The sequence below is a fragment of the Squalius cephalus genome, assembly GCF_949319135.1.
Source record: "Squalius cephalus genome assembly, chromosome: 2".
Taxonomy (NCBI): Eukaryota; Metazoa; Chordata; class Actinopteri; order Cypriniformes; family Leuciscidae; genus Squalius; species Squalius cephalus.
In genome coordinates, this window is record NC_137123.1 from 25,050,547 (window position 1) to 25,076,416 (window position 25,870).

The following is a 25,870-nucleotide window of genomic DNA, read 5'->3' on the forward strand; positions in this document are numbered from 1 at the left end:
AAACAGTATATCAGGGTGATACAACTGTCCTGATATCATAATGAAGAAAAAAAGTCTCATTAAAGAATGAAATGTATATGTGTTGTATGTGGTGTAAAAATACCATATGATAACATATACCATAAAATATGTATTTACAATACATTTTCATACTTCTCTCAGTAAAAGCACCAAAACCAAAATCATATTATGCACATATTATATCAAATTAGACAGTTTAGACTAACTCATTGGTTAAACTGTCAGTCACCATCTTCCTGGCAAAAAAATAAATAAATAAATAAAAATTCTTAAACCCAGAGCTAAATGAAATTCAGTATGCAGTTTCATGTGCATTGGGAGAAATGTAAAACATGACTGGGGCGATGAAGTCTCTATACAGAGGAACTGGTGAATGTGATGCACTTTTTATGGTTATCATAAGAATATTTGAGGAGTGTTATAAATGCAATGCATGTTCTCTCTGCAAACGATCAAACAGGATGTAAATGACAAGTCTCAATTGCTATTAAGATCTCAAACAGCCTAAAATACAAATAACTAGTTAAAAGCAAAAGGATTTTTTATAATGTAGACATAACTTTACAGGATTATTATTATATCACATTATTGAGTAGCATTACTGCAACTGCAGGGGATTTGGGGCTTTGCTACTTAACAGATGTTCAGGCTAATGAAACAAATTTGGTGAAGACACACATTTATTATCCATAAGATTCTCACTAACCATAACCTGCATTCATTTAATCAGCGAAGTAGCTTATTATGCTGTTTTACTGTCAAATTAACAATTTCAGCATGAATTGACATAGACTCTTAATGACACTGATATTAAAGTGAAGAATTAAACCATAGCCAATTTAAGAAGAAAAAAAGCTCAAACACTGAAAATATTTACTATTTTCATTAAGAGATAGCTATAAATTTAGCAAATAATTACAAAGAAACGATAAGTAAAACATTAGATTAAATGTGAATTTTTGAAGTAAAAAGACTGAAATAGTATTTTCTTGTAAAACATTACTGTAGAAAGTTGTCAAATATTAACTTAAAACATCCAATATATATATATATATATATATATATATATATATATATATATATAAAGGATAAAGAACACATAAAAGTGCCATAAACGTAGTCTCTACGTTTGTGTTTAAGTCTGTGCTAACACTTTAACATCCAATATCAAATTAAATAAAAAAAGCTTGACAAAATAACAGCATGCAGGTTTGTAAAAACATGAGGGTGAGTAAATAATGTAGTAAATCCAACCATCTGGCTTCAATATAAATGGCATGGTTTTAATGTCCCTTAACCAAATATTGATTTAGATGTTGTAAATCAAATGTCAAAGGCTGACATTAAACAGCATGACTACTGTGTTTTCAAACATCTAGGCCAAGGAACCTTTTTTTGCATTGCTAATAATGTTTCTCCTAATTATAATTTGAATATGAATTCACCATTTGAAAAATACTATGCATGAGATATCAAAAAGCAAAAGTTATCATGTGATTCATGTTGAAATACCAGCACTTTTTCGCTCAGAAAGCATGATAGATGAGAGAAGTACAAATTAAATTGACCGTTTGTTCATGCATGCGTTCTAAATCTTTCATCTACACAACAAAACAACAAAATTCAGCAAATATTCCTGATAAGAGTTTCTCAGATGATTTTCCACAGCATAAACACCAGTGACAGAGCAACATGCTTATCACATTCTGCCAAATGTAGAGCTTTGTGGTTCATCAGATCTCATTCTACTAGAGGTAATACTGGAAACAAGCTGTGCTGTTAGATACAGTACATGGAGTGCAAGGTCAGAGTTTACTCTCAGAGCCTTAATAAAAGATAAGGATATAGCCCACCAGACTATTCCAGCAGAAGCTTAAAAAATGACTCCTCAAATGTCATTCTTTCAGTGTCAGTGCATATGAGAGGATGAGAATGATCCAATAAATAAGCAAGCATTTCTGTGCCATTCACCTATAAAGCCCTGGGGTTTGTCAAAACACAAAAGAACCCACATGAAAGTAATTTACAAAAAAAGATAGATAGCCCCAAGGAATATTCATTATTCACTAACATATGGAAAGTGTTGATAGCAGACTGTCCATCAAAAGATAGACCGTGAGTCAAGTTCTTCACATGCAAATTGAACTGCAAATTAGCAATCAATGTGATCAATCAATGTGAAACGTATTGTACAGAGAAAATCCTTCCACTCACATGGAAAGAAAAAAGGCAGGGGAATGGATCAGTTTTGCCTCCAGAATGGTAATTAAACGTTCAATTACATTTCTTTTCCTGGACAAACCCACACAATGAGGTAAATTATTTAATCACCCAAGGAGCCTGGTGGAACAGAAAAGAAAGTGACTTGGAGGACTGAGTCACAAATGGCTGCAGACAACATGAATTTTAGAAAATCAATGGCAAGGTGCAGAAGTTGCCTAGATCTTATGTCACAAAACAACTCTATACCTTTTAGCAGAAGTGTGTTTTAGGGAATAGTTTTTGGAAGTCCCACCTTATGACATTTTACAATCTGAACCTTGCCTTGTCATATAAACGTCAACTTATCTGATATTTTTATAGACTTACTGAGCATGACACAGCCGTTGTATGTGATAACTAAATTCTAAGAAATAATAATAAAAGATCAATTTCAAGAATTCCATTCTTTAATGAGACTTTTTTTCTTCATTATGATATCAGGACATGTATCACCCTGTTTTTACTTTATGCTTCAAATTAATTTCTTTTAAATATTAAAATGATAATTTTTTTGTGTTATCTTTTTTAAATTAATTTAAAAAAGCATCATCAATAGGTTTATTTTTGAATAAATTGCATGCAAAACAATCAAATCTGTTTTTTTGCATTAGCTTGACGCACAATTGTTTCAATTTGTAACAGCACAAATGTTGAATTTGAGGCATGAGCATGTCAGTCAAATCTTGAAAAATTGATGCTATAGGTTGCCAGTCACGGCCTGCAGAGTGACCTCAACAGCACATAATGTCTTCACTCTTCTAATGATGGCAGAGATGTATAGGTAAAACAAGCTGCTGTGGTGAGTCACCACTAAAGTTTCCTCCAAAAAGTCTGGGCTTCTTTCAATTATCACATCAACATGTCACATTTGTAAATGCCAGTAGAAAATAAACAGCTAGCCTCATGGGCTTCACCTGCCACCATCTCTGACATAGCCTCAGGTCACTCAGAGACATTACCAATATACACAAACAATCCCATGAGCTTCCTCTGCCAGGGTGTGGAGAGAAAACAACTGATGAGTACTCTACATCAATATCTAAATGAAAGCAAAGCATGCACAGCCTAAAATTGAACGAAAAGTAAATCCAACCAAAATGGAAAATAACTGCCAGCAGTTTTCAGACAGAAAAATCTGTATTACTTGTTTCCCTAAAAATGGGGTAAGTGAATGTAATTGTTGCACATCTAAACTCTTTCTGTTATTAAGAAAATAGGTTTGTCTAAACCTGTGTGCTTTCGGAAATCAATTGAAAAGTGATTGCTAGACTGGGATGGAGCATTACTGTAAGAATTGATTCTAAGCAACTTCAATCCTGACCGCTTACATTACAAACGGTGTAAATGTCTGCATTTAAAAAAAGAAAAGAAAAAGCCAATGTGTGGAATTTTTCTTGGAAGTAAGCATCAATGGCAAGGGAATCTGAGGCACCATTAGTTAAGAATGGACAGCATAACTGTAAAACAGATATTTACTAACTGCCAATGTTCATTTAACATTTCAAATCACGTCTTTTGAACATTATCGACTCATCTACAATGTAACCCTACAGTGACCCTTCGACTTCCGCTAATGAGGTGTTCAATATGTTCCTTGGAGTCTTAAACAGTGCAAGCTGCAGCCAGGGGTCCAAAACAAGTGTAATATTAATGAATGTCTAACATAGGTCTACTAATCCAAAGGTGTCTTAAGTCATAACCTTGAATACATTTTATTTAAAAAAAAAAACACGTGGAGTAGCAAGTGAACAAATCAAGGTTTTCTGAGCCTCAAGACAGAGTTGGAATAGCATTACAATATCAGCCTCGGATTCATGACATGGGAATAAGTAGACTGGTCAGACACTTGGATTTGACACTGGTACTGGGTCTCATGTCAATCATGCTTGACTGACAAAGAGGGTATTATAGTATTAGAGTATTTTTCTTTCCCTCCACAAAAAAAAAAGAAGAAAAAAAATGAACCACAAATTCTGCTTAAATGTATGATTTGGTAAAGCATTGTTTGGAATCAATTAATAACCCTAGATATTCCTTAGAACATAGTGAGCTGATGTCAATAAACACCTGCTACACCATGCCATTCAAATCTGTCAAACCCCAGTATGATGCACCTGCTCTTCCCACAAAGAGATTGACAAGTCATCATTCTTTTTCTTTTCTTTTTTTTTATTGCAGCTAGGATAATCACATATTTAATTTACCTTTTAGCATTTAGAATTTTGATATGGTATTGTTACAATTATAAAATTTACAAATGATAAATATCAGAAACGAGAGTTAAAATAGTTAGGTCACACTCAACTCTAATAGGCAGACTGAAAGCATATATTCCTTAAAGTGCCCCTATTATGGATGTTTGAAAATGACCTTTCATGTAGTGTGTAACATAGCTCTAAGTGAATGAAAACATCGGCTCACTGTTATTGATACAGTTTCCACATGAAGACTTCAGATGCAAAAGCCTCTAAGTGCCATCTGAAATTTTCTTCTAAAATGAGCATTTTAATCAAGCTTGTATATTTAGGTTCAGTAATTTCACTTTAATGACAATTAATAGGTCATTTTCATTGCCATTAAAGTGAAATAACTGAACATAAACATACAAGCTTGATAAAAATGATCATTCTAGAAGAAAATTTCAGATAGCACTTAGAGGCTTTTGCATCTTAAGTCTTCACATGTTCACCGCAATAAATTAGACAAATACTCGGTAAATAAATAAGTAACGTTATAAGTAAAATAATCGGTTTGTTGATGGACATGCACTTTTTAATGCTGATGGTGAGGAATTACAGTTGCAGCATCTCATAATGGACCTCAAACTGAGTAGTGTATCACTGAAACGTCCCGCTCGAGTCGTCCTTGCAATGGAGGTTCGGGTTGAATAACTAGTTCTTCCAATGTTTTATTATTGGACTCGCGCTCGGATTGATATGGTAAAATCGACGTCATTGTTCATTACTGTGTTTAGTTTACGGTGTAGGAAGCCTCAGGACAAGCAGAGCTGACGTTGTTATGGCAATGGGCATTTTTGTTTTCGACATGCGCGCTGTACACGGTAGACCATTCACAACAGACTGAGCCATCTGGCCAATCAGAGCAGAGTAGCTCACGGAAAGGAGGGATTTAGAGAGATTGATTCATCTGACGAGTCGTTTAAGAATCACTGAAAAATGTGGTGATGTGCAAATATATATTATGAGAAAATGAACAGTTTTTTGGCCTTTGATGCATGTAAACCTGTTGCAGGAGACTCCAAAACAGCATTAGGAAACTTTAAAATAGCATAATAGGGGCACTTTAAGACTTTTCCCTTATGATGGAGTTACTGTTGAACCGCTGACATTCTTTAGAGCTCTTAAAGGAAATTATAGGATCCATTTTGTTCCTCAGAAAACTGGCATTTATAAAGGGTGCCTAGAAGTTCTCCAAAGGGTTTCTTCCAGTGCAGAAATCTCCAATCAGACACACACAATTATTCATTGTATTTAATGAATAATCCAGCAAACCCCCTCTCCCAAAAAACAAAATACGTGTTAGAGTTCTGTAAACTACCCCCAAACTGCAACTAACACCCAGCCAGAACCAAAGGAATGTGGAGAGAGTAACTCTCACTCCATTTCCCCACAGGAAAGGCATTATAAGCCCATAAAAATGAATTATATCCATTTTATCATATACCTTCTATGAAGGCACATGCATTTCTCCAGGACATTGTATGTATGATTAATTACTGTCTTGTATAGTGTACTTTGTATTGTATACCGTTTTATACATGCTTTATGATAGAACCACTAGATAATGTAACCTCTCCTATACCATTTTTGGTATCTACAAATTTTTATTTTGATGACCTACATGATCGTGTATATTATATGTTGATACCTATGCAACATATTAGTATTACAAGAATCTTTCATAGTTTCTCCATCAACACTCAATCCAGTTACATACTGTATGCAAAATACCATGTTTGAAGACAAAGGATCGTAAACCTTCTCCCCGAAAGTTTAAGTTCCTATTGACTCACTGGCCCTTTGGAGGTGTGACCTCTATAGAAGTTAAACTTCACAGTTCCCCTCTCTCTCTTCTGCTTGCTTCAGGTTGCAGATCAGCCGCGCCAACAGGGCCTCAAGTTACAACTATTGTAACGTCCTTGACAATGACAGGCTGACATTGCAAGTTCATCATAATTTCTTCCTTGAACATAGAAGAAATCGATTGCAACTTCAAAACATCGGACCACTGAACCATTAAGACATTCTCCTGAGACTGCATATCCGAACGCTAGTTCAAAATAGCTAGGGCATTGCGAGTATTGCACAATTATCTAACTAAAACACTGAGGTTTAGTGTAAGCTGTAGACCCCTAGTTAACAAGTTGTTTTAAACTAAGAAACTGATGGTTCTGTTCAGATGGTCAAATGCCTCTATTACATAGCTTCATTCCCTGTTTCATCCACTTTCACTTTCCATTTTGCCCATGTATGCGTGATTGTGTGTATGTGTTTGTTTAGATTATTTGTGTTTGTAACTTAGTTAAATAAAACTTTTGTGCGCATTCATGTGAGTTTGATTCTGGTCCCTGCTTGTAAATCAACGTCCCTTTAACAATACGATCACAGCAGCTACACACTAAGAAAGAGTTATTTTTCTGTGGACACAGAAAATATCCTTTCTAAGAGGTGATAGAAGAGCAATACTGAGATTCATTGATTGTAATATTGATTCAGCTAAATAAAATTAATGATATTAACTGATCCAAATATTTTAAGTCAAGTCAAGTCAAGTATATTTGTATAGCGCTTTTCACAATACAGATTGTATCAAAGCAGCTTCACAGTATTAAATTAAAATAATACAACAAGGTTTGTTTCTAGTGAAATTTATTGATTGATAAAATTAAATTAAATATTCCCAAAATATCCCCAACTGAGCAAGCCAAAGGCAACAGTGGCAAGGAACCGAAAAAACTCCATCAGGTGACCTAATGGAGAAAAAAAATCCTTGGGAGAACCCAGGCTCAGTCGGGGGCCAGTTCTCCTCTGGCGTTTATGAACTAGAGGCCGTATTGTAGTTTGAACTGTAAGATTAAGAATATTATATGAATGCATGGCTGAAGAGATGCGTCTTTAATGTAGTTTTAAACTGGGAGAGTGAGTCTGAGCAACGAAGGAAGGAAGGCTATTCCAGAGTTTTGGAGCTAAATGTGAAAATGCTATCCCTCCTTTGGTGGATCTGGATATGACCAAAAGCCTCGAATTTAGTGATCTTAAAGAGCGCGATGGATTATAGGGCGATAGAAGATCCGTTAAATAGACTGGAGCTAAGCCGTTTAGGGCTTTACAAGTCAGTAGCAATACCTTGTAATTAATACGGAACTTTATAGGTAACCAATGTAGTGATGATAAAATCGGTGTTATATGGTCATATTTTCTTGATCTAGTAAGAACTCTAGCGGCTGCATTTAGGACTAACTGTAGCTTGTTTATTGAGGATGCAGGACAACCAGCTAATAAAGCATTACAGTAATCTAGTCTAGTCATGAATGCATGAACTAACTTTTCTGCATCAGAAACTGATAGCATGTTACGTAGCTTAGCAATGTTTCTAAGGTGGAAAAAGGCTGTTCTTGTAACATATGAAATATGATTTTCAAAAGACAGGTTGCAATCTAATATAACACCCAGGTCTTTTACTGTAGATGATAATGTAACAGGACATCCTACTATGTTAAAGTTGTATTGTGAGAGGTTTTGTGGGCGTTTTTTTTAACCGATAAGTAGTACCTCTGTCTTGTCTGGATTTAATAAATGAAAATTACGCGTCATCCAATCGTTTATATCTTTAATACACTCTGTCAATTTGGATAATTTAGCGTTTTCATCCGGCCGTGATGAAATATATATTTGAGTGTCATCAGCATAACAATGGAAACTAATTCCATGTTTCCTTATAATATTTCCAAGTGGCATCATATATATTGAGAATAATAGAGGGCCTAACACAGATCCCTGTGGCACTCCATAATTTACTGAGGTTATGATCGATTTTTCTCCATTTAAATAAACAAAATGGTAGCGGTCAGATAAGTATGATCTGAACCAGCTTAATGCTTGTCCTTGAACACCAGTATAATTTTGTAGTCGATCTAAGAGTATTGTGTGATCTATAGTATCGAACGCAGCACTAAGATCAAGTAAAACTAGTATTGAGTTACAGCCTTGGTCAGAAGCTAAAAGTAAATCATTTGTGATTTTAACGAGCGCAGTTTCTGTGCTATGATGCGGCCTGAATCCAGACTGAAACTTTTCATAGTTGTAATTTTCTTGCAAGAAAGAGCCCAGTTGAGCGGACACAACTTTTTCTAATATTTTAGACATAAATGGAAGATTTGAAATGGGTCTATAATTTGCTAGGTTATTATGATCTAATTGTGGTTTCTTAATGAGTGGTTTTATAACTGCCAATTTAAATGTTCTTGGAACATGACCTAAAGTTAAAGACCAGTTAATAATATTGAGGAGAGGCTCTTCCACTACAGGTAACACTTCTTTCAGTAGTTTAGTTGGTATAGGATCTAATAAACATGTTGTTGTTTTAGATGAAGTGATAAGTTTATTTAACTCTTTTTGTTCTATAGTTGTAAAGCACTGTAATTGTTCTTGCGGGGTGATAATTGAGGCTGAATTATAAGGCGCGATTGAAGATTGAACGTTTACAATTGTGGTTCTGATGCTTTCTATTTTCTCAGTGAAGAAGTTCATGAAATCATTACTACTAAACTGTAACGGGATATTTTGTTCAGGTGACGTCTGTTTTGGATTATTTTGGTTATTTTATATTAGTTTGCGGAGGTGCTCAGCCCTTGCCGCTTTTAGGGCCTTTTTATAACGTGACATATTGTCTTTCCACGCAATTCTAAAGACCTCTAAATTAGTTTGTTTCCATTTACGCTCTAAATTACGGGTTTCTCTCTTTAGAACATGCGTAGTATTGTTGTACCATGGTGCTTTAATTTTCTCTCTGACCTTTTTTAATTTAACGGGTGCAACAATATCCAATGTTCTGGAGAGAATGGTGCTCATAGTGCTAGTTAGTTTCTCTAGTTCATCTGTTTGTTTGGGTTCAGGCAGCAGATCAGATAAGCAATTTGAGAAATTATCTGGTGGATGGAAGGATTGTTCTGCCTGGTCGATAACGCGGCGCCGCATGACATATTACAGCAGTATGTAATATGCAAGTTACCATGTAATGGTCAGTGGCATCATCACTTTGTGGAATGATATCTATATCGGTTGGACTGGTTCCATATGATATAATTAAATCGAGTGTATGATTAAGACGATGAGTTGGTCCTGTGACGTTTTGCTTGACCCCAAAGGAATTTAATAATTCTGTAAACGCAGCCCCTAACGCATCATTTGAATTACCTACGTGTATGTTAAAATCTCCAACAATTAATGCTTTATCGACGTTGACCAATAGATCTGAGAGAAAATCTGCAAACTCTTTTAGGAAATCAGCGTAAAGGCCCTGGCGGTCTATATACGGTAGCCAAAGCTAGAGATAATAGGGATTTTTTTCTTACATCTGAGAGCGTATATTTAGTACAAGTACTTCAAACGAATTAAACTTGTCACCTGTTTTCTGGGTAACATTAAGAATATCTCTATAGATTGTTGCGACACCGCCGCCACGACCAATCAGACGGGGCTCATGCTTATAACAGTAACCTGATGGAGTAGACTCATTTAGACCGAAATAATCATTTGGTTTAAGCCAGGTTTCAGTAAGGCAAAGTTCTAAAGCCTAGCTTTAGAAATTGGTTTTGTTCACTAATAGCGAGATTTTCTGTTTTAATAACAATTAGATTTTTTCTAGATACTGCAGTAGATTTATTATTTGATCTCACTAAACGAGGAATAGACACAGTTTCTATGCTATGTTCTACACTAATATTTATATCAATTAAGTTGGTGCAGCAAAGACTGTAATTTGGACTTTTGGTTTCTAGTCAAATGGTATTTAACGTCTTGGAGATGTTATCAGACAGAAGATCTGCTCCGATTCTACTTGGGTGTAAGCCATCAGCGCGGAAAAGCCTAGGACACTCCCAAAACAGATTCCAATTATTTACAAAGAGCAGTTTCTGCTCATTGCACCATGACATTAACCATTCATTTAGCGCGAATAATCTACTGAACTTTTCATGCCCTTGTCGGTATGTGGGAAGCGGTCCAGACACAATGATCGTTATTTCAGGCGATGTGCTGCGTACCGTCTCGATCAGGCTCCTGTAGTCTTTCTTCAGAACCTCCGTCTGCCGCAGCCTGATATCGTTCACTCCCGCGTGCAACACGACGGCTCCGACACGCTCGTCACCGTTCAAGATCTCAGGTACCCGCGCAGTGATATCGAAAACACGAGCACCAGGAAAGCAGTGACTGCGCACCTTACTTTTATCTAACGTAGCGTGGACGTGCCGGACGATGGAATCGCCGATGATGACAGCATCGCGTTCCGTTTCGCGAAGAGGGGAAAAGCGGTTCTGGGTGTAGATCTCGAAAACCGGGAGGGGCGGAGAGATTCTTGCTCTGGTCCTGGCTCGCGTCTTCCGCTGCGGAACCACCCAGGCTTCGTGGTGGTGTGTCGGAGCCGGAGTGAACGAAACCATGGCTGATCGTGACCTGGGCGCTCGGGACCAATGCTAAAAAACGCACGGAGTAGACGAGGTCGGGGTCAGCGGATTACTAATGTTAGTCGCTGATTTGTGTGCATCGGCGCGTGATGTTTCAAGAGCTAAACGCCGGTCTCTAATCGACGCATCGGCGCGTGCTGATTCAAGAGATAAACGCCGGTCTATCAGCTCGGCTTGTCTCTCTAAAATGTTGCGGATCTGCTTCTCTACAGCTTCCAGCTCAGACAGCACCGCGTGCAGCTCGAGTGAGTCTTCACCTGCACCAAAAGGTAGACAACATACATCTGATATATTCGCCATTTTAACAGATGGACAGTAAGTTAGCAACGACGCTACCAGTGATGCTATCAATATTAATACTAATTTATGACTGAAGTCTTGGATATAATCCGTCTTTTTAGTGGTACGGGTGTAATGTAGACGCACGATAGGCGAGAAAATGTTCGTTTGTAAGTGAGTGTAAAGAAGACGCGCTCAGCCGTGACCCACAGGGTTACCGGTGTTGGGTCACAAATCGGCTTGAGACGCGTCTGCTAAACAGTCCGCGTTGGAACTATGAGGTTTGAGCAGCAGTGCTTCTCAGTGAGGAAAAGTAGAAAATGTTCGTTGTAAGTGATTTTAAAGAGAAAATCACGGATTATGAATCAAATCGATGGAGCTCCAAATACAAACAACGCGTTCAGACACGACGCATGCGCAATATTTTACTGTATTTAAGTTTAATTAATTATTCATAATTCCCTTTTGAGCTAATCTGCTACAACTACTTGACCTGGTTGACTAAATAAATTATAAATAAACATTAACTAAGATAAAAGTAATTGTTTTACAAGCTACAAGTGAATATAGGCATTACAACATTTTTACATTTTTACAAAGATTACATTTAACAGTGCTATTAAATTATTAAAGATTTAACTTAAGGGCACATAAGATGAAAGCAGGGGCAGGACAGGACACATGCTTTTTGGGCCGATAATAAAGGCAACGGTAATCTAATTGTAAAAATGGGCAGGAAAACAATAATAATGCTCAATTAAATATCAAATATTGGCCAAAATTTTGATGCCAAAATTGATGATAACCAATTATTAATGATATACTGTGCATGTTTACTGTATGAATGTTGATAAAACACAAAATAATAAACTGGCAGAGTTTAATATCCTTGTTTTATTTAGTGAGTAGGCTTCAGTTGCTTCGGTTCAGGATGCATCAGGCCAAATAAAGGTGTAAGTGGCATTTGAGAACCCCGGAATGGTGTCTAACGTATATCTTTTCATTTTCACAGTGGTTAAGGATGCAGAAATGACACATTCACATGTAAGCAATCAGACGATTTTTCTGTCCAAGACTAAATTAGACAGCCTGAAGCAAAAATCAGTATATATGGGGGCACAGATGGACTCAACTCTAAACAGGTTGTTTCATTTCCCCCTAACAAATCTGTCTGAACGGATTCCATGCTGTTGTCTATGATTTATGCAGCGAGATCACACAGGTTCATGTGGTTTAAACCAGCTTTACTGGTAAAAACAAGCCAAAGAATAATTTGAGGAAAAACAGAAAAGGTCTGCTCACGTCTTCATAAATCCTGTTTCTTGGTTGGGTCACACGATTTAAGGAGAAGTGCGTAAATCTTATTTAAGCTGTCAGTGAAGTCTTGCATAATAAGAAATGCTGCGCATCAGATTTTATTTAAAACCAGCTGGCACATTATAGCCTGCAAAAATAAAAGTTGGTTATAAACCAAGTCTTGACCATCTCTATGCTTTTAAAAAAGCTTTTGTTTTACATTCTTAAAGAAAGGCATTCATGACCGTTTTATAAATTACAAAAGAAAGTGATGACTAAGATACGTGTTCCCAGCCATTGAGAAAGTACCAGCCCTGAGGAGCTTCACATACTGTAAGTGCTGCACTGTAACTGTGCTTCTCTCTCACAGTCTTCCTCATCCTTCATTTCCATGACGACCCCACGGCACAAAGGCCTCAGCAGAACACATTGCCAGAACTTCGTACACGTCTTCTCAGAAACACTCAACTAAATTCAAGTGACATCGGCATCGCCAAGATTTCATGGTTGTCACTCAAAGCTTTAAAGGGAAGTTTCCTCTGGAGTCACACACATTTTTTTTGTAGAAGTCACCAAAGGAGCAGAATCAGGATCAAGTCATTTAATTTCTGTGATTCAGCGCAGATGATTGAGTGACTTTTCTGTTTATTCATTTCAGAAACCTTGAGCTTCTCCGCTATTAGCAATCACTAAATGTTCCACATCACCTACACGACTTGAGAGGTCCAGAAACCCAGTAAGGGGTCAATGGTTCATTTGCATCGCATACTAAAAATGTCTCTCATACTCTTTTCAACGACAAATGTTCCTCATTTTCCCTTTCTGTTCAGAATTAAACTTTAAGATGCTCATTGGTCTGGCAAGGCCTTGGCATTTTGACCGATGGTGGTTACGTCACCGACTCTGGGAAGAGACACAAGAAATGACAGTGATGCAAATGTCACTGAGTCCTGATAAGAAAGTAAGGGGGCTGATGCTTAATTTAGCATACCATGATAATAGCAATGCTGGAGTTTGACAAACAGAGCTGCTCTGCCATTGAATAGACTAATTAAAATGACATCATGGGTTTTCTTATCATGCTTATGGAACTGCACTTGCTTGAGCATCGAGGGAGATTCACAATTGCAAGCAATTAGGAAAATTAAGATGAGATCACGCAGCACAGCATGTTGTTTATTAAGTCAAATCAGTGTGAAAGAGCTTAGGTGGCTCATGAAAGCATCAGGCTTTTCAGTTTTCAATTATCAGACCTTTAAATGTGCAAGAAATCAAACATTTAAAACAATGTAACAAAATGACTTTAAATCTCCATGTCTGAACCTGATGGTAAGTGGTCATTTTCCCTCTCACATTGCATTTGAAAAGACAATTTTGTCGTCTGTGGGTTGTGATTTAAATCACTGGCTTCAGTGTCTCAGATATCGAGTTTCAGTATCTATGCAGATACAGGGTAAGAGCCTATTTGACAAGTAATCACTTGTGATCAAGTGGAGGAAAATTTCTGTCCATAATTCTGACCGCAGTCTCCATATACAAACAATGGCGGTATAATGGGCATTAATGCTGACTTTCAAGTGGTATAAGAGCCTATAGGCGAAGCAGGCAATCACTTAACACTTCAGTCATGACCTAAACACACATGGACCTCAACATTTAGCATACGGACTCACAGGAGATGAAAGCAATAAAGAGAAAAGCGGCAAACAGTTAAACAAAAAAATAGTAACACAGTAATCTGCATAATTTATACAGCCCCCTATCATCATGCAAAATATCAGTTTCCTTGCTCAAAAGTGATACCAAAAAGTGTTTTTTAAAAACAGTATGGGGAACAAACCCAGACACTCTCGACGAGATGCAAAGAAGTCAAGAGAAAATATGAGTTAGTCATTAAACCAAACTAGCTTATCTGGAAGGATCTGGTTTATAGATATAGTTTGTTTTTTTTGTTTTTTACAATTAGTTGATATTTTTTATACCACTTCAAAATGATGTGCTTGTATTTATATACCTGGTTTAATTTATATAGTTTTAGTTATACATTATTTCTTTTTTCTACATCACGGCAGACAGAAAATGTTCTGCAAAATCTGTTTTTTAACTGAAAGAAATAATCACTTTTATACATAGTTCTGCCCCAGTTGTTCTAAATAAACATTTACATACACACTGTAAAAAAAAAAAAGAAGTTTTACAAGAAAATATTATTTTAGTCTACTTAAAAATTTCACACTTAATGCAATGTGTTTCTTTGTAATTATTTGTGAAATGTAAAAGTAAAGTAAATATTTATCCATACGTTTTCAGTGCATAATTATATATACATTTAGTATATACAGTGTGATTCCACTCATCAAACTGCAGTGGTTCTATGCATATTTGTAAGTTACAACAATTTTTATACCGGCGGGTCCATTTTAATGACCTCCCACGGTTCCCCAGGCTGGCCCTGAGTGCCACTGTCATAGGATGTCACTTTTCCAATAGGTCAGCTTTCTTCCCTGCCAGAGCGTCTCCGGTCAACTGCAAATGCTATTATCGTGAAGTAAATTGTTTAGGAGAAACAATAGCACACCGGCTAACTGGTCAGTTACACACACTAATAGAAAGGGACAGTTAAGTGCTTAAGAATTCTAAGCAACGACAGGAAGTACAAGGAGGAACCAGCTTGTAAGACCAAAATGTAGGTTCCTACATGCTGTGGTGTATCTTTATGCCACCAGACTCCAAACCACCCTGGTGAGCTGCCTAAGTGACTTCCATTACCTGCTCAGATCAGAGCGTCTGATGACAATACTCAGCGAGATGCAATGTTCCCTACTGATAGACCCTTGTTGTGCCACCATTTATCTTCTCAGAAAAAGCCACCTGTGCTCTCACTGATGCAGTGGGCTGAGTGTCTCTGCATTGACAGGCCAAATGGGATGATAAAATTGCTTGACTGATCACTGGTTCATGTTTGGTGTGAGGTAAACAGACCCTCAATAGTTTAAGTGTGACTTAATGTACAAATCAATCCATCAGATTCCTCAGTCTCAATGATACTGGCTTGCTTTCTTTCTCTCTCTCCTTCCCATAAATCACACATTCAATCGTTCATGCATGTTCCAATCTAGCTTTCATCCAAATAACAAAAAGTTGTACCTATGCGTTCATATTCCCAACACTTGTGTAAACAAGTTAATTCAGCAAGTAAGTTCTCCTTGAAGGAAAGTCATATGGTCCTTTTTGATTTGCCTCTAAAAGTGACAGACTAATTCTAATTAATTAAACGCGTAGCTCCAGCTGCTCAAGAGACGAAACGGTTGAGGACCCTTTTCATGGCTGACATCACAGGCTTAGCTTTCTTTTTTATCTTGCTTTCCCATGGGAGACATACTTCCAATGTTCTTTCATTTCTTTTTTTTCAGCTCACTTCCTTTTCTCATCACCTCTCTGAGCAAAATACAATAAGCGTCCACATGTGACAGAAATTGTCGGCGAAGAGAACAGGTGGGACTGTTCAAAATGAAAGAATAGATAATATTGAGGCACACACACTGTGACCACTCCACATATAAGAAGGTATCCCCTATCCACAGGATCCCTAATCATTCCTGACTGAATCAAAGGCTTCTTGGCAATGAAACACTGTTAAAAAAGATGTCTCAAAATGAAAAAAAAGACCTAAGATTTTACAAAACTGACAGATGCATACCTGTAGAATTGTAATTGCATTATCAATAATGCAGCCAAAGGAAAATTGAAGGATGCCAGAAGAAGGAAAACATCATGATTAAAAGCAGGTCTGTACAAACTGCCATGAAAAAAGGTGTAGGCAGAGCTACAGCCATTACAGCCTGAGCAATTGATTTCTTTTTCTTCTTTTTTTTTTTTCAAATGTCAGAAGTCTGCCTCTTCAAATCTTTGCATCTTAAAACCACTTATCTGCGTGCATGCCATTTAACTAAAAATTCAGATTTGAAATGTACTAAAATTGCCTGGGGATGTTTTGAGAATCCAAGTAAGGTTAAATATTATGTATGTATTTTTTTAAGCACGTGTTACCTTTTTTCTATCTCAGCATAAAGTGAATAATGAAGCACTTCACAGGCTGCTTATCAACACTCAAATGGTTATTCATGGTTTCTTCTTGTGATCTGGAAACCGATCGAGGTATGCCATGATGAAGGACGCATCATTTAAATGCACCACGTGGATCCGACGAACTAGGAGAAAGGATGCATTCAGAGGAGGAGAAAGTATAAACACGTCAGGGTTGCCAGGTCTGCATAACACAACTAGCCCTATGTCATAAGGCTATCATAACAACATCTAAAATGCATATTTTACAGTCGTGTGCGTTAACATCAACTTGAAAATCAGAATGGACACATTCTGTAACAAAATTACGTCAAAATACCCTTCTCTGCAAATAGTCTCGTAAACACAGCTGGATATGTCTTAAGTGAACATAAACATTTGAGAAAGAAATCGTAAGTGTATCATCATGGTCTGTGCATTAGGTCGTCTTAAAGTGACAGCAGCCAATAAATACCTGCTGCTCAATGTTAATCAAACAACAAAACACAGCTTTCACAAAGATTAATCTAAATTTAATTTATACAGTGAACACTATAGTGTTATTTTACATTCTGTATCTGAATACTAGTTAGACCTTATTTTATTTAGTGCAGTTGCTTTATTTTCTTGGTGATTTGAAAAATAATCTGATCCGTCATCAGTCAAAAACCGTAATAGGCTATGATCCGAGCTGTGAACCACTAGCTTAATCATGAACAACTGTTTTCATAAAGGAGTTTACAAGACAAAACTTAAAGGCTCCTCACAAGTATTCCTCCCTCTCAAAACACATTGAACTTACCTTTGCTGAAGTCTTTTTTCCTTTTCCTTTTTCGAAACGCCTGACACATGCACATTTTCGCCCCCTTCACGTGTCTCAAAAGCTTCTATTAACAGTTTATAGGCTACTTGCTTGTTGAACATTTTTAGTGAATATTATAATTGTCACGTTCAAAACAACATTGTCACGTTGTCACGTTTTATTTTATTTTTTTTTACCCCATTCAAACACGTTTCAACAAAAATATAGGCTATATATCTTTAGGTTTAGTGGCTCCATAAAAGACGACATAACTTCATGTGTGTTTATGCTGTCATTTTCAGGTTTTGAAGAGGTAAGGGTCATTAATCTTTGGTCCTCTGCTGCACCCTTGTGCCCATCAAGCAGACTACTTGGTAAGACCTCAAATGTCTGTTTTCATAAATATTATTTGACCCATAACACCTTTTAAAATTGGTTGTTCCAGTCTTGGATGCTGACTGGTCAGACTCAGTATAGTGCGACAATTTGCATCTTTAATATTTTTATTATCAAGAAACCATTTACCAAAACCCAAAAGGGACGGAATTCACAGTATTCTCACTATAGCACACCCTAAACAGTTGTCTAAAAAAAAAAAAAAAATTATTAAACGATATTGAACAATGCTACTGATTTGAGAGCTCCCAGTATCCATTGCCACATTGTTGTGTCATGTAGTCTTAGTGTTAAACATGTGAAGTTACTGTTCGGAATAAATATGAGGTCTTTGAAGATATACGGTGTCGTGCTTACAACTCACAAGACCTAACACACATGAATAAATAATGTTGTGTTCTGTTTGCAGGATTTATTTATTCTGCTGTTATTTTGATGTCACTGTTATGTTATCTATTAGTGTGTGGTGATGTTCAGAGCGCATCTATTTGAAGGTATTGCAAGGATGTTTTTTTTAGAGTTGTACTTATGCAAATGTTTACTTTATAAAAAAAAAAATCTAATATATTTTAGAAAGGAATACAAATTAAAACTGGTATTGCTAATTGACCATTTGCTGGACAAGAAATCTGTAGTTGCCTTTACAAGAATTTATTGGCTGCACAAGACAGAGTGAACAAAGTCAAATTGGCTAAACAAATTAGTGTTACTATAAGAACAAGATTGAAGTTTTTGTTTTTAATTTGAACGTATTTAGTGTATCTTAGATTATCTTCATCTGTGAAGTTCATCCAGAGTTTTTCTCACAAGTTCTTATCTTCTTATCCTATGGCTCCTCGTCTTTCTTTTTCTCTTCGGTCACTTCTTCCATCTTTTCCTCCTCTTTTTCTTCCATCTTTTCCTTGTCTTCTTCTACCTTCTCTTTCTCTGGCTCTTCTTCTTTCTTTTCCTCCTGGGTTTCTTCCTTCTTTTCCATCTCCTCCTCTTCATCTTCATCCTCCACCTCTTCCCCAGCAAGGCGCTCCATCTGAACAATTCGCCGTTTGATGTTCTTCTGTGTCTCCTCCTGTTCCGCCAGGAGCTTGTTTACCTTGGTCTGCATGATCTGCAGTGTGCTGTACATTCGGTTTACGCGCTCATCCAAGTCCCTCTCATCTGGCTTTAGTTTGGCAGGGTCAGTCTCAATTAGACCATCCTTCATCAGAATCTGTCTCCCTTTCTCTTCCAGCAACGCTTTAGCCTCGGGATATTCCGTCAGAGCCTCCATCAGATCATCTTTGGACAGGCAGAAGAGGTCTGAGTACCCTATGCTTTTAATATTTGCTGTTCTGCGGTTCCCTGCCTTGCTGCCCTTGATGTTTAGAATGCTGATTTCACCAAAGTAGCTTCCATCGCCAAGGACGACAAATTGAGTGACGCCGTCATCGGCCACCACGGCAAGTTTGCCTTCTTTTATGATGTACATCTCCCGCCCGATATCGCCTTTGCGGCAGATGTAGTCACCAGGACTGAAAACTAGGGGGCGAAGCTTCAACACCAACTCGATCAGCAACCCCGCCTCACAGTCGGCGAAGATCCGCACCTTCATGAGGGTCTCTAAATGCACGTTCATGCCTAACTCTGCCCGTAATTTGTCTGGCAAGTACCTCAGCACCTCTCTTTCATTTTGTGCTTTCTTGTTAGTCCACAGGTAGTCAAACCACTTGATGACACGCTCCTCGAGGTCCTTGCTGACATGCCGCGCATGCATGTACTGCTTAATGTTGTCGATCCTGGATTGGAACTGAGCCTGGGCTGCGTTCATATTTGAGATCATTGTAGCAATGTTACCAACAATGGTGGCGAAGATCAAGACACCCACCAGGAAGTCAACTACGTGGAAGAGAAATTCAGAGTCTAGCGCTGGAGATGGCGTCTCTCCGATAGTGGTGAGGGTAAGCGTAGACCAGTACAGGCTGAAGGAATATTTTCGCATGAGTTCTCCGAACTCTGGTTCGTCGAGAGCAGGGTACACCCATGCATCTGATCCGAACCCGATGGACTTGGAGAAGGAGAAGTAGAGGCATGCATTCCAGTGGATGATGATGATGATGTACATGACCAAAGTGCAGATTCGGAAGATGTTGGGGTAGTTGGTCATGGTTTCTGAGATGGTGAAAAACTCAAACATGCGGTTCAGGCGGAGCAACTTGTTTATGCGGATCTCTGGGTAGTCCAAGCCTAAAACGAAGTAGAAGATGTCCGTGGGTAGCATAGAGATGACATCGATGCGGAACTGGAGACTTTCGGTGTACCGCTGGAGAAGGAGCTTTTCATCTTTGATAAGCAAGCCCTGTTCCAGGTACCCTGGTTAAAGAGAAGGTGACATGAAATCATGACACAAATTGAGATCTAATTCTAATTAATGATGTTATATTCACCTGTTCGTGCTCTGAAGGCCATGTCAGCCAAATAAATCAAATCGGAGCTATAGTCCAAGAGGAACCAGATCAGTAGATATTCATGCTGCAGCTCCTCAAAGCTGGCTCTATGCAAAGAGACACAATATAAATACTCTCAAAAGTATTACACCCATTTATCAAGCTTACAAAATGTACCAATTTGATGTATTATGTTAGATTTTGATGCTGAATATATGACCTTCATCATATCTAGAGCATATGAGTGTAAGAGACTAATTGAGATGTAAGGAAGCACACTTCAGAGGTTAAAAAAGGGAACGTCTTCAATTTGTATTCTTCTCTCATCTCCTGGTCTTAATAAAACATGAACATCTAATTATTACCTTGCAATTATAACTGTCCAGTTGTACATGACAGGAACTGTGATTATAAGCAGCCATTGATAATACAGGAGTCCCGCTGGGTTAATCACAAACACCTCCTTGGGCCTTGAAAAAAATGAAGTTGACATGAGCAATAATCAATGGTGATACTTTAACCTTTTGTAAATCACAGATTAGAAATGACTGATAAAAAATCCAGATACCAACCCCTCCTTTTTTTCCTTTTCTTTCTCCTTTTCCTTTTCTTTTTCTTTTTCTTTTTCTTTTGCCTTTTCTTTTTCCTTTTCCTTTTCTTTCTCATTTTCTTTTTCTTTTTCTTCCTTTTCTTTCTTCTCTTTTTTTTCTTTCTTCTCTTTCTTTTCTTTTTTGCTACAGAACAACAGAAAGGTTTATACGGTAACAAACGTTATTTATAACCAGAAAATGTCAAATATAAGACCAGTGTGCTACCCACTCTTTTTTCTCCTTCTTTTCTTTTTTCTCCTTTTTCTTTTTCTTCTTGGCTTCCCTATATGGAGAGCAAAGTACACTATTACCACTAATGCACATTCATATAAAATTATATATTATATTATATTATATTATATTATATTATATTATATTATATTATATTATATTATATTATATTATATTAAATTGTATTGATCTAATGATCTTTGATTACTCCTCATTGTTGTTGCTGTTGTTGATGTTAAAGAAACGTCCTGCACTTGGAGCTGGAATTGTGTCTTCATCGTCCTCCTCTGATTCCACCTCCATTATCGGAGACACTTGAAGAGGGACTGCAAACCCCCCTGATGTAGGTACAATAGTCATGATCCTTTCCCCCTAGAACAATAGGCTGAAGCAGTGATTTACAATTTACATGTCTTTCTATTTGTTAAAAGTCATGAAAAATTTCTAACATGGACAAGATGATACTATAAGAGGAAGAAAATTGCCACAAAGTCATATCAAACTCACCGGCTGTTTTGCTTTAACCTAAATCCTGTCCCATTCTCTCTTGATCAGAAGAATCACAGAGCCTGTCAGATGCACAGACCTTCTGTCTGGTGAAATTAAAGATAGGCTACAGTCAAATTACAGCTCGTGTTTTTCAAAGGAGGAACTAGCGTGTGGTTCATTTGTTCTGTTGTGCTCTGTAATGATATCTCAGACTTGCATGACCCTGAGAAGGATTTGGAGATTAATGAGAGACTAGAGTGACAAAAACAAAGCCTCCTCCCTGTCTTTTTGAACGGTACATAATTTATACTCCCTCCAAACCCATCATTTATACCATTACACTGAGAATTTTGGCAACCTGTCGTTTATTTAATTGTTCCATATTCAAAACAAATTTTTAGGTTCATGTTTAAATTGATTCATCAGAGTGCACTTAGTAAGGCATATGTGAATGACCACATTGGTTTGTGGTGTTTATTTGACTAACTGTAATTTCATTTTACGTATGCAGTCTACACACATTATACTGGTGTTATTTGTGTACATGTGCTTGCTATAGACGGTGAGCCTGTAGAGTAGAGTGAGAGATTTACCTCATGTAGCAACATCTGCCCAGTCAGCAGTCTTCCACAGATCTGCTTCATCCTATTAATACAAACCTCCCAGTCTTAGTTTCACACATAGTCACTCACAGAGAAATAGATGGCCTGTTTTGTTGGATATGTAGTTTTTGTTTAATTGGACATTTTATATTTTACGTACTGTATAATGATACATACATAGTTACACACACACACACACACACACACACACACTGTACACACACTAGTGTTTATTTTGTTATACTTGTGAGTAGACGTAATGGTTTTAATACTGTACAAACTGTATATTATATCCCCCTACACTAACCCTACCCCTAAACCTACGCATCACACAAAACTTTCTGCATTTTTACATTTTCAAAAAAACTATGTTTATTAATAAATTTCCCTTGTGATGACCAGCCAATGGTTCTCACAATGTAGGTTTTTACTATCCTTGTGGGGACATTTGGTCCTCACAAGAATAGCAAAACATGCCCATACAAACGAACACACACACACACACACACACACACACACACACACACACACACACACACACACACATATATAGGCATCTGTTATAGATGTAGGTGTAGATATCAGGTTAATTACATAGTTACATTTCAGTTGATTAAAGAGGCTTTTAATTGCAGTAAGACAAAATACATTTTATTTTAAGAAACTGAAAGACATATAACAAGTAACGCTGTCTGCAGCAGTGTCGGCTCAATTCTTACAATGAGGTTATTATAAATCTGCCATGAAACATTTTCACACAACAGGAATGTGCCACATTTTTGTTCCAGCAATGTTCAGACCACAGAGATGTGGGCTTAAAGTCAGCGATGTGACTGATTGGTTAGAATCTTGGGGGGCGGGGCTTGTGATCATCTCTCTCACTGCACTGGCTGGGCAGCATCAGGAGCCTCAGCCACCAACACCTGCTCTGCACCAGCAGCAACATCAGGCCCCACCAAAGTGGTGTCAATTTCCACAGCAACTGCCGGTGCCTCTGGGATGAGGGCCGGAACAACAGTAGCAGCAGCAGCGATGACTTCGGGAGCAGGTTCGATGGGAACGTCCACAGCGACATCAACGGGTAGGATCTCGTTTCCGACAGCGGCATCAACGGGTAGGATCTCGTTTGCGACAGAGACATCGACAGTTGGAGCGGTTCCAGCAGGTTCAGGTTCGGCTCCGGCCTCGGCTGCCTCAGCCTCTGCTTCTTCCGCTCCTTCGGCCTCATCTGAGTTCAGTGGAGCAGCCGGCTGGGCAGGCTGGTAGCCATAGGGAGGGTAAAACCCACGATACAGTGGCTAGAGTAGATAGAAAAGTGGGACACAGCTCGTAAAGTACACCCTATTAATGTTTGAAATGTGTGATACAGTTTTGATAAGAGGAAACCTACTGCTCCTTCCTCATCTGAATCTCCTTGGGGTGCGAAAAGATTGGGGTTGAAAAAAAAGCCCTGAAAGAAATGTTCAAAGATCAATGTCAACACAAAATAAAATATTCTCAATCACAGGCTTGTTTAATGAGCCGCATTGTAGTTCTTAAAAAGGTTTTTCGTGAGGCGATCCCATTGAAGAACCATTTTGTGTTCGCCAAAGAACCTTTCAGTGAACAGTTCCTTAACAGGTTTTATGTGAAGAACCTTTAGTGCAATGGAAAGGTTAAATGGATGTTGAAAGTTCTTCATGGAACCATCAATGCCAATAAAGGAGTGTATTGCCACTTTGTAGTTTTTGCGCTATGATTAGTAGCAAAAAGCCAAGCTAAATGCTACTTTACATCATAAACAGAAGCTGTGTCTCATTCCATGTTCTAGTTCCCTTTAATGTAAATTAGTATTGTAAATCTGTGCACTAGCAAGGCCTTGATACACAGCTGATGGGTCACTTATCTAACATGATTTTTCTTTACATTTATCCTCAACATCGTCTTATGACATGCCATGACTGACATCGACACAAAATAACAACAGCACATTGCTAACCTGCTGTGGTGCTTGAGGTGAAACCTGAGGCTGGGTCTGTAAAAAGAGAAATATTGTCAAAAATGTTTTCAAAAGGCTATATGATAGAAATCATTGCGATATGATTGAATGAAAGGGGTTTACATCAACAGGCGCTGGTGCTGCGGGTGCCACAGGTGCTGCCTGTGAGGAACAGAAAATACCATCAAATCCATAAAACAGGTTCACACAGTCGTCTTTAAATGAAGTGGTTAAATGCTTAACATACAGGCAGCTGAGCACCAGGAATGGCACCAAAACCCTGCAAATACATTGATCACGTTATGTTAATATTATGAAATGCCTCTATGTCTTTAGTATTATCAGGATTGAACTGACCTGTTGCCGCATCTGTCCTAACAGTCTGTAGAGTTCCATCAACTGCAGAGCTGTGTTAGCATGATTAGTAATTGCCTGCTGCAATAGAGAAAACACAGTATGCATAATGCAATAGGCTGTACATTAACACCCATTGTGAGCACACACAAAAGTCTTACCTCATTGCTGCCGCTGTCGGGGGCCTAAAATATGCAAAGCAAGAGGAAGATATCAAAAATGTTTGAAATTTTGACTTTGTTATGCTGCCTTGAACTGAGATGTGAAAACAAGAACTTACAGGTGCAGCTAGCGAGGAGCCCAGCAAACACATCAACAACGCCACAGCTTTCATGATCATGATAATTTCACAGCTTGTAATGCAGAAAGAAAAACAGACATATTCAATACTGCCGGTAACATATGCATGGGTTAAAACTCCTCAGAAATGGTACGAGCTTACCTCTTTTGAAAATCACAAGGACGGCTGCTTGGTTTCTTGAAGTTTAAAGTTGAATGAATAAGTACTGAACAAGGCTGCTATATATACTTAGCAGCTCCTGAAACAGACCAATCACCTCTCAGCAAAAATGAAATCTATTTTTTGCCTTTATTCTTAAAGCAAGGTTGGAATTACAACTGCTAATGACCCATTATGTATAATTATACACTGTGAAATTCTGCTTGGTGCACAGTTCTTCAAAAAGACAGACAAAAACTGAAATTGTCTACCAGACAGGAGGAGGGTCTGTCTGTGGTGTTTGACGGTGAAGTTTGCATGAGTATGAATTTCAAGGGGCCCCTTTCCAATAACAGTGGGACTTGTGGGTGCATGCCAACTTGATTGATCTAATTACAAAAGATCTTTACAACTTAATTACAGACTTAACCAATCTTTTCTTGCTGATTCATTTTGGAGATATAGGTATAAATCTTTTGGCTCCTCATTGTTGTGACCACACTGACATCTTCTATAGAGATGTTGTCGTCTGCGTTTTTTTTTTCTCCCTCAGACTGAGGTTTGAAGCATTTCAAGGGTTGATGCGCCTATGCTTTATGCTTTAGGGAATCCAGATCCAGGATGTCTTCCATCTGATAAGAAAGTGAACATAAAAAGGTTTTTAGATATCCACTCAACAAGGCTCAAACAAATCAGGCAAGAGACGACATCTGGCTCCCCTTCAGTCATTCTAGATAGATGTTTCCTTAGGGTCAACTGACGACTATCTTTCTAGTTGTTCAAAAGCCTACAGTTCAAACCTTTAACTCATATATTGTTTGTTTAGTGTGTAATATATATATATATATATATATATATATATATATATATATATATATATACAGGGATGCACATAAGTGGTGCGCAGGTGCGCATGCGCTACCCAATTAAACAATGCGTACC

General features: G+C 37.8%; 2 protein-coding genes across 4 annotated transcripts; both read right to left on the reverse strand.

Moving 5' to 3' along the window:
- Nucleotides 1-17,467: 17,467 nt before the first annotated feature.
- cnga1a (cyclic nucleotide gated channel subunit alpha 1a) lies at nt 17,468-21,780 on the reverse strand. 3 transcript variants are annotated; one of them, XM_079897996.1, is made up of 7 exons: nt 21,574-21,780; nt 21,275-21,451; nt 21,065-21,118; nt 20,818-20,979; nt 20,611-20,715; nt 20,246-20,352; nt 17,468-20,171 (listed from the first exon to the last, which is right to left on the reverse strand). In XM_079897996.1, exons 2-7 carry the CDS (start codon nt 21,424-21,426, stop codon nt 18,652-18,654), a joined length of 2,100 nt encoding a protein of 699 aa, XP_079754122.1. In that variant the 5' UTR covers nt 21,427-21,451; nt 21,574-21,780; the 3' UTR covers nt 17,468-18,651. The 3 variants fall into 3 exon arrangements, with proteins under 3 accessions (XP_079754122.1, XP_079754124.1, XP_079754123.1); XM_079897998.1 differs by having other exon boundaries at nt 21,275-21,404; nt 21,574-21,756; XM_079897997.1 differs by having other exon boundaries at nt 21,275-21,438; nt 21,574-21,756.
- A 492-nt stretch (nt 21,781-22,272) lies between these two features.
- enam (enamelin) lies at nt 22,273-25,051 on the reverse strand. Its single transcript, XM_079898267.1, has 9 exons — nt 24,932-25,051; nt 24,770-24,842; nt 24,651-24,674; nt 24,493-24,570; nt 24,383-24,415; nt 24,259-24,297; nt 24,136-24,171; nt 23,548-23,607; nt 22,273-23,455 (listed from the first exon to the last, which is right to left on the reverse strand). Exons 2-9 carry the CDS (start codon nt 24,827-24,829, stop codon nt 23,036-23,038), a joined length of 750 nt encoding a protein of 249 aa, XP_079754393.1. The 5' UTR covers nt 24,830-24,842; nt 24,932-25,051; the 3' UTR covers nt 22,273-23,035.
- Nucleotides 25,052-25,870: the final 819 nt, after the last annotated feature.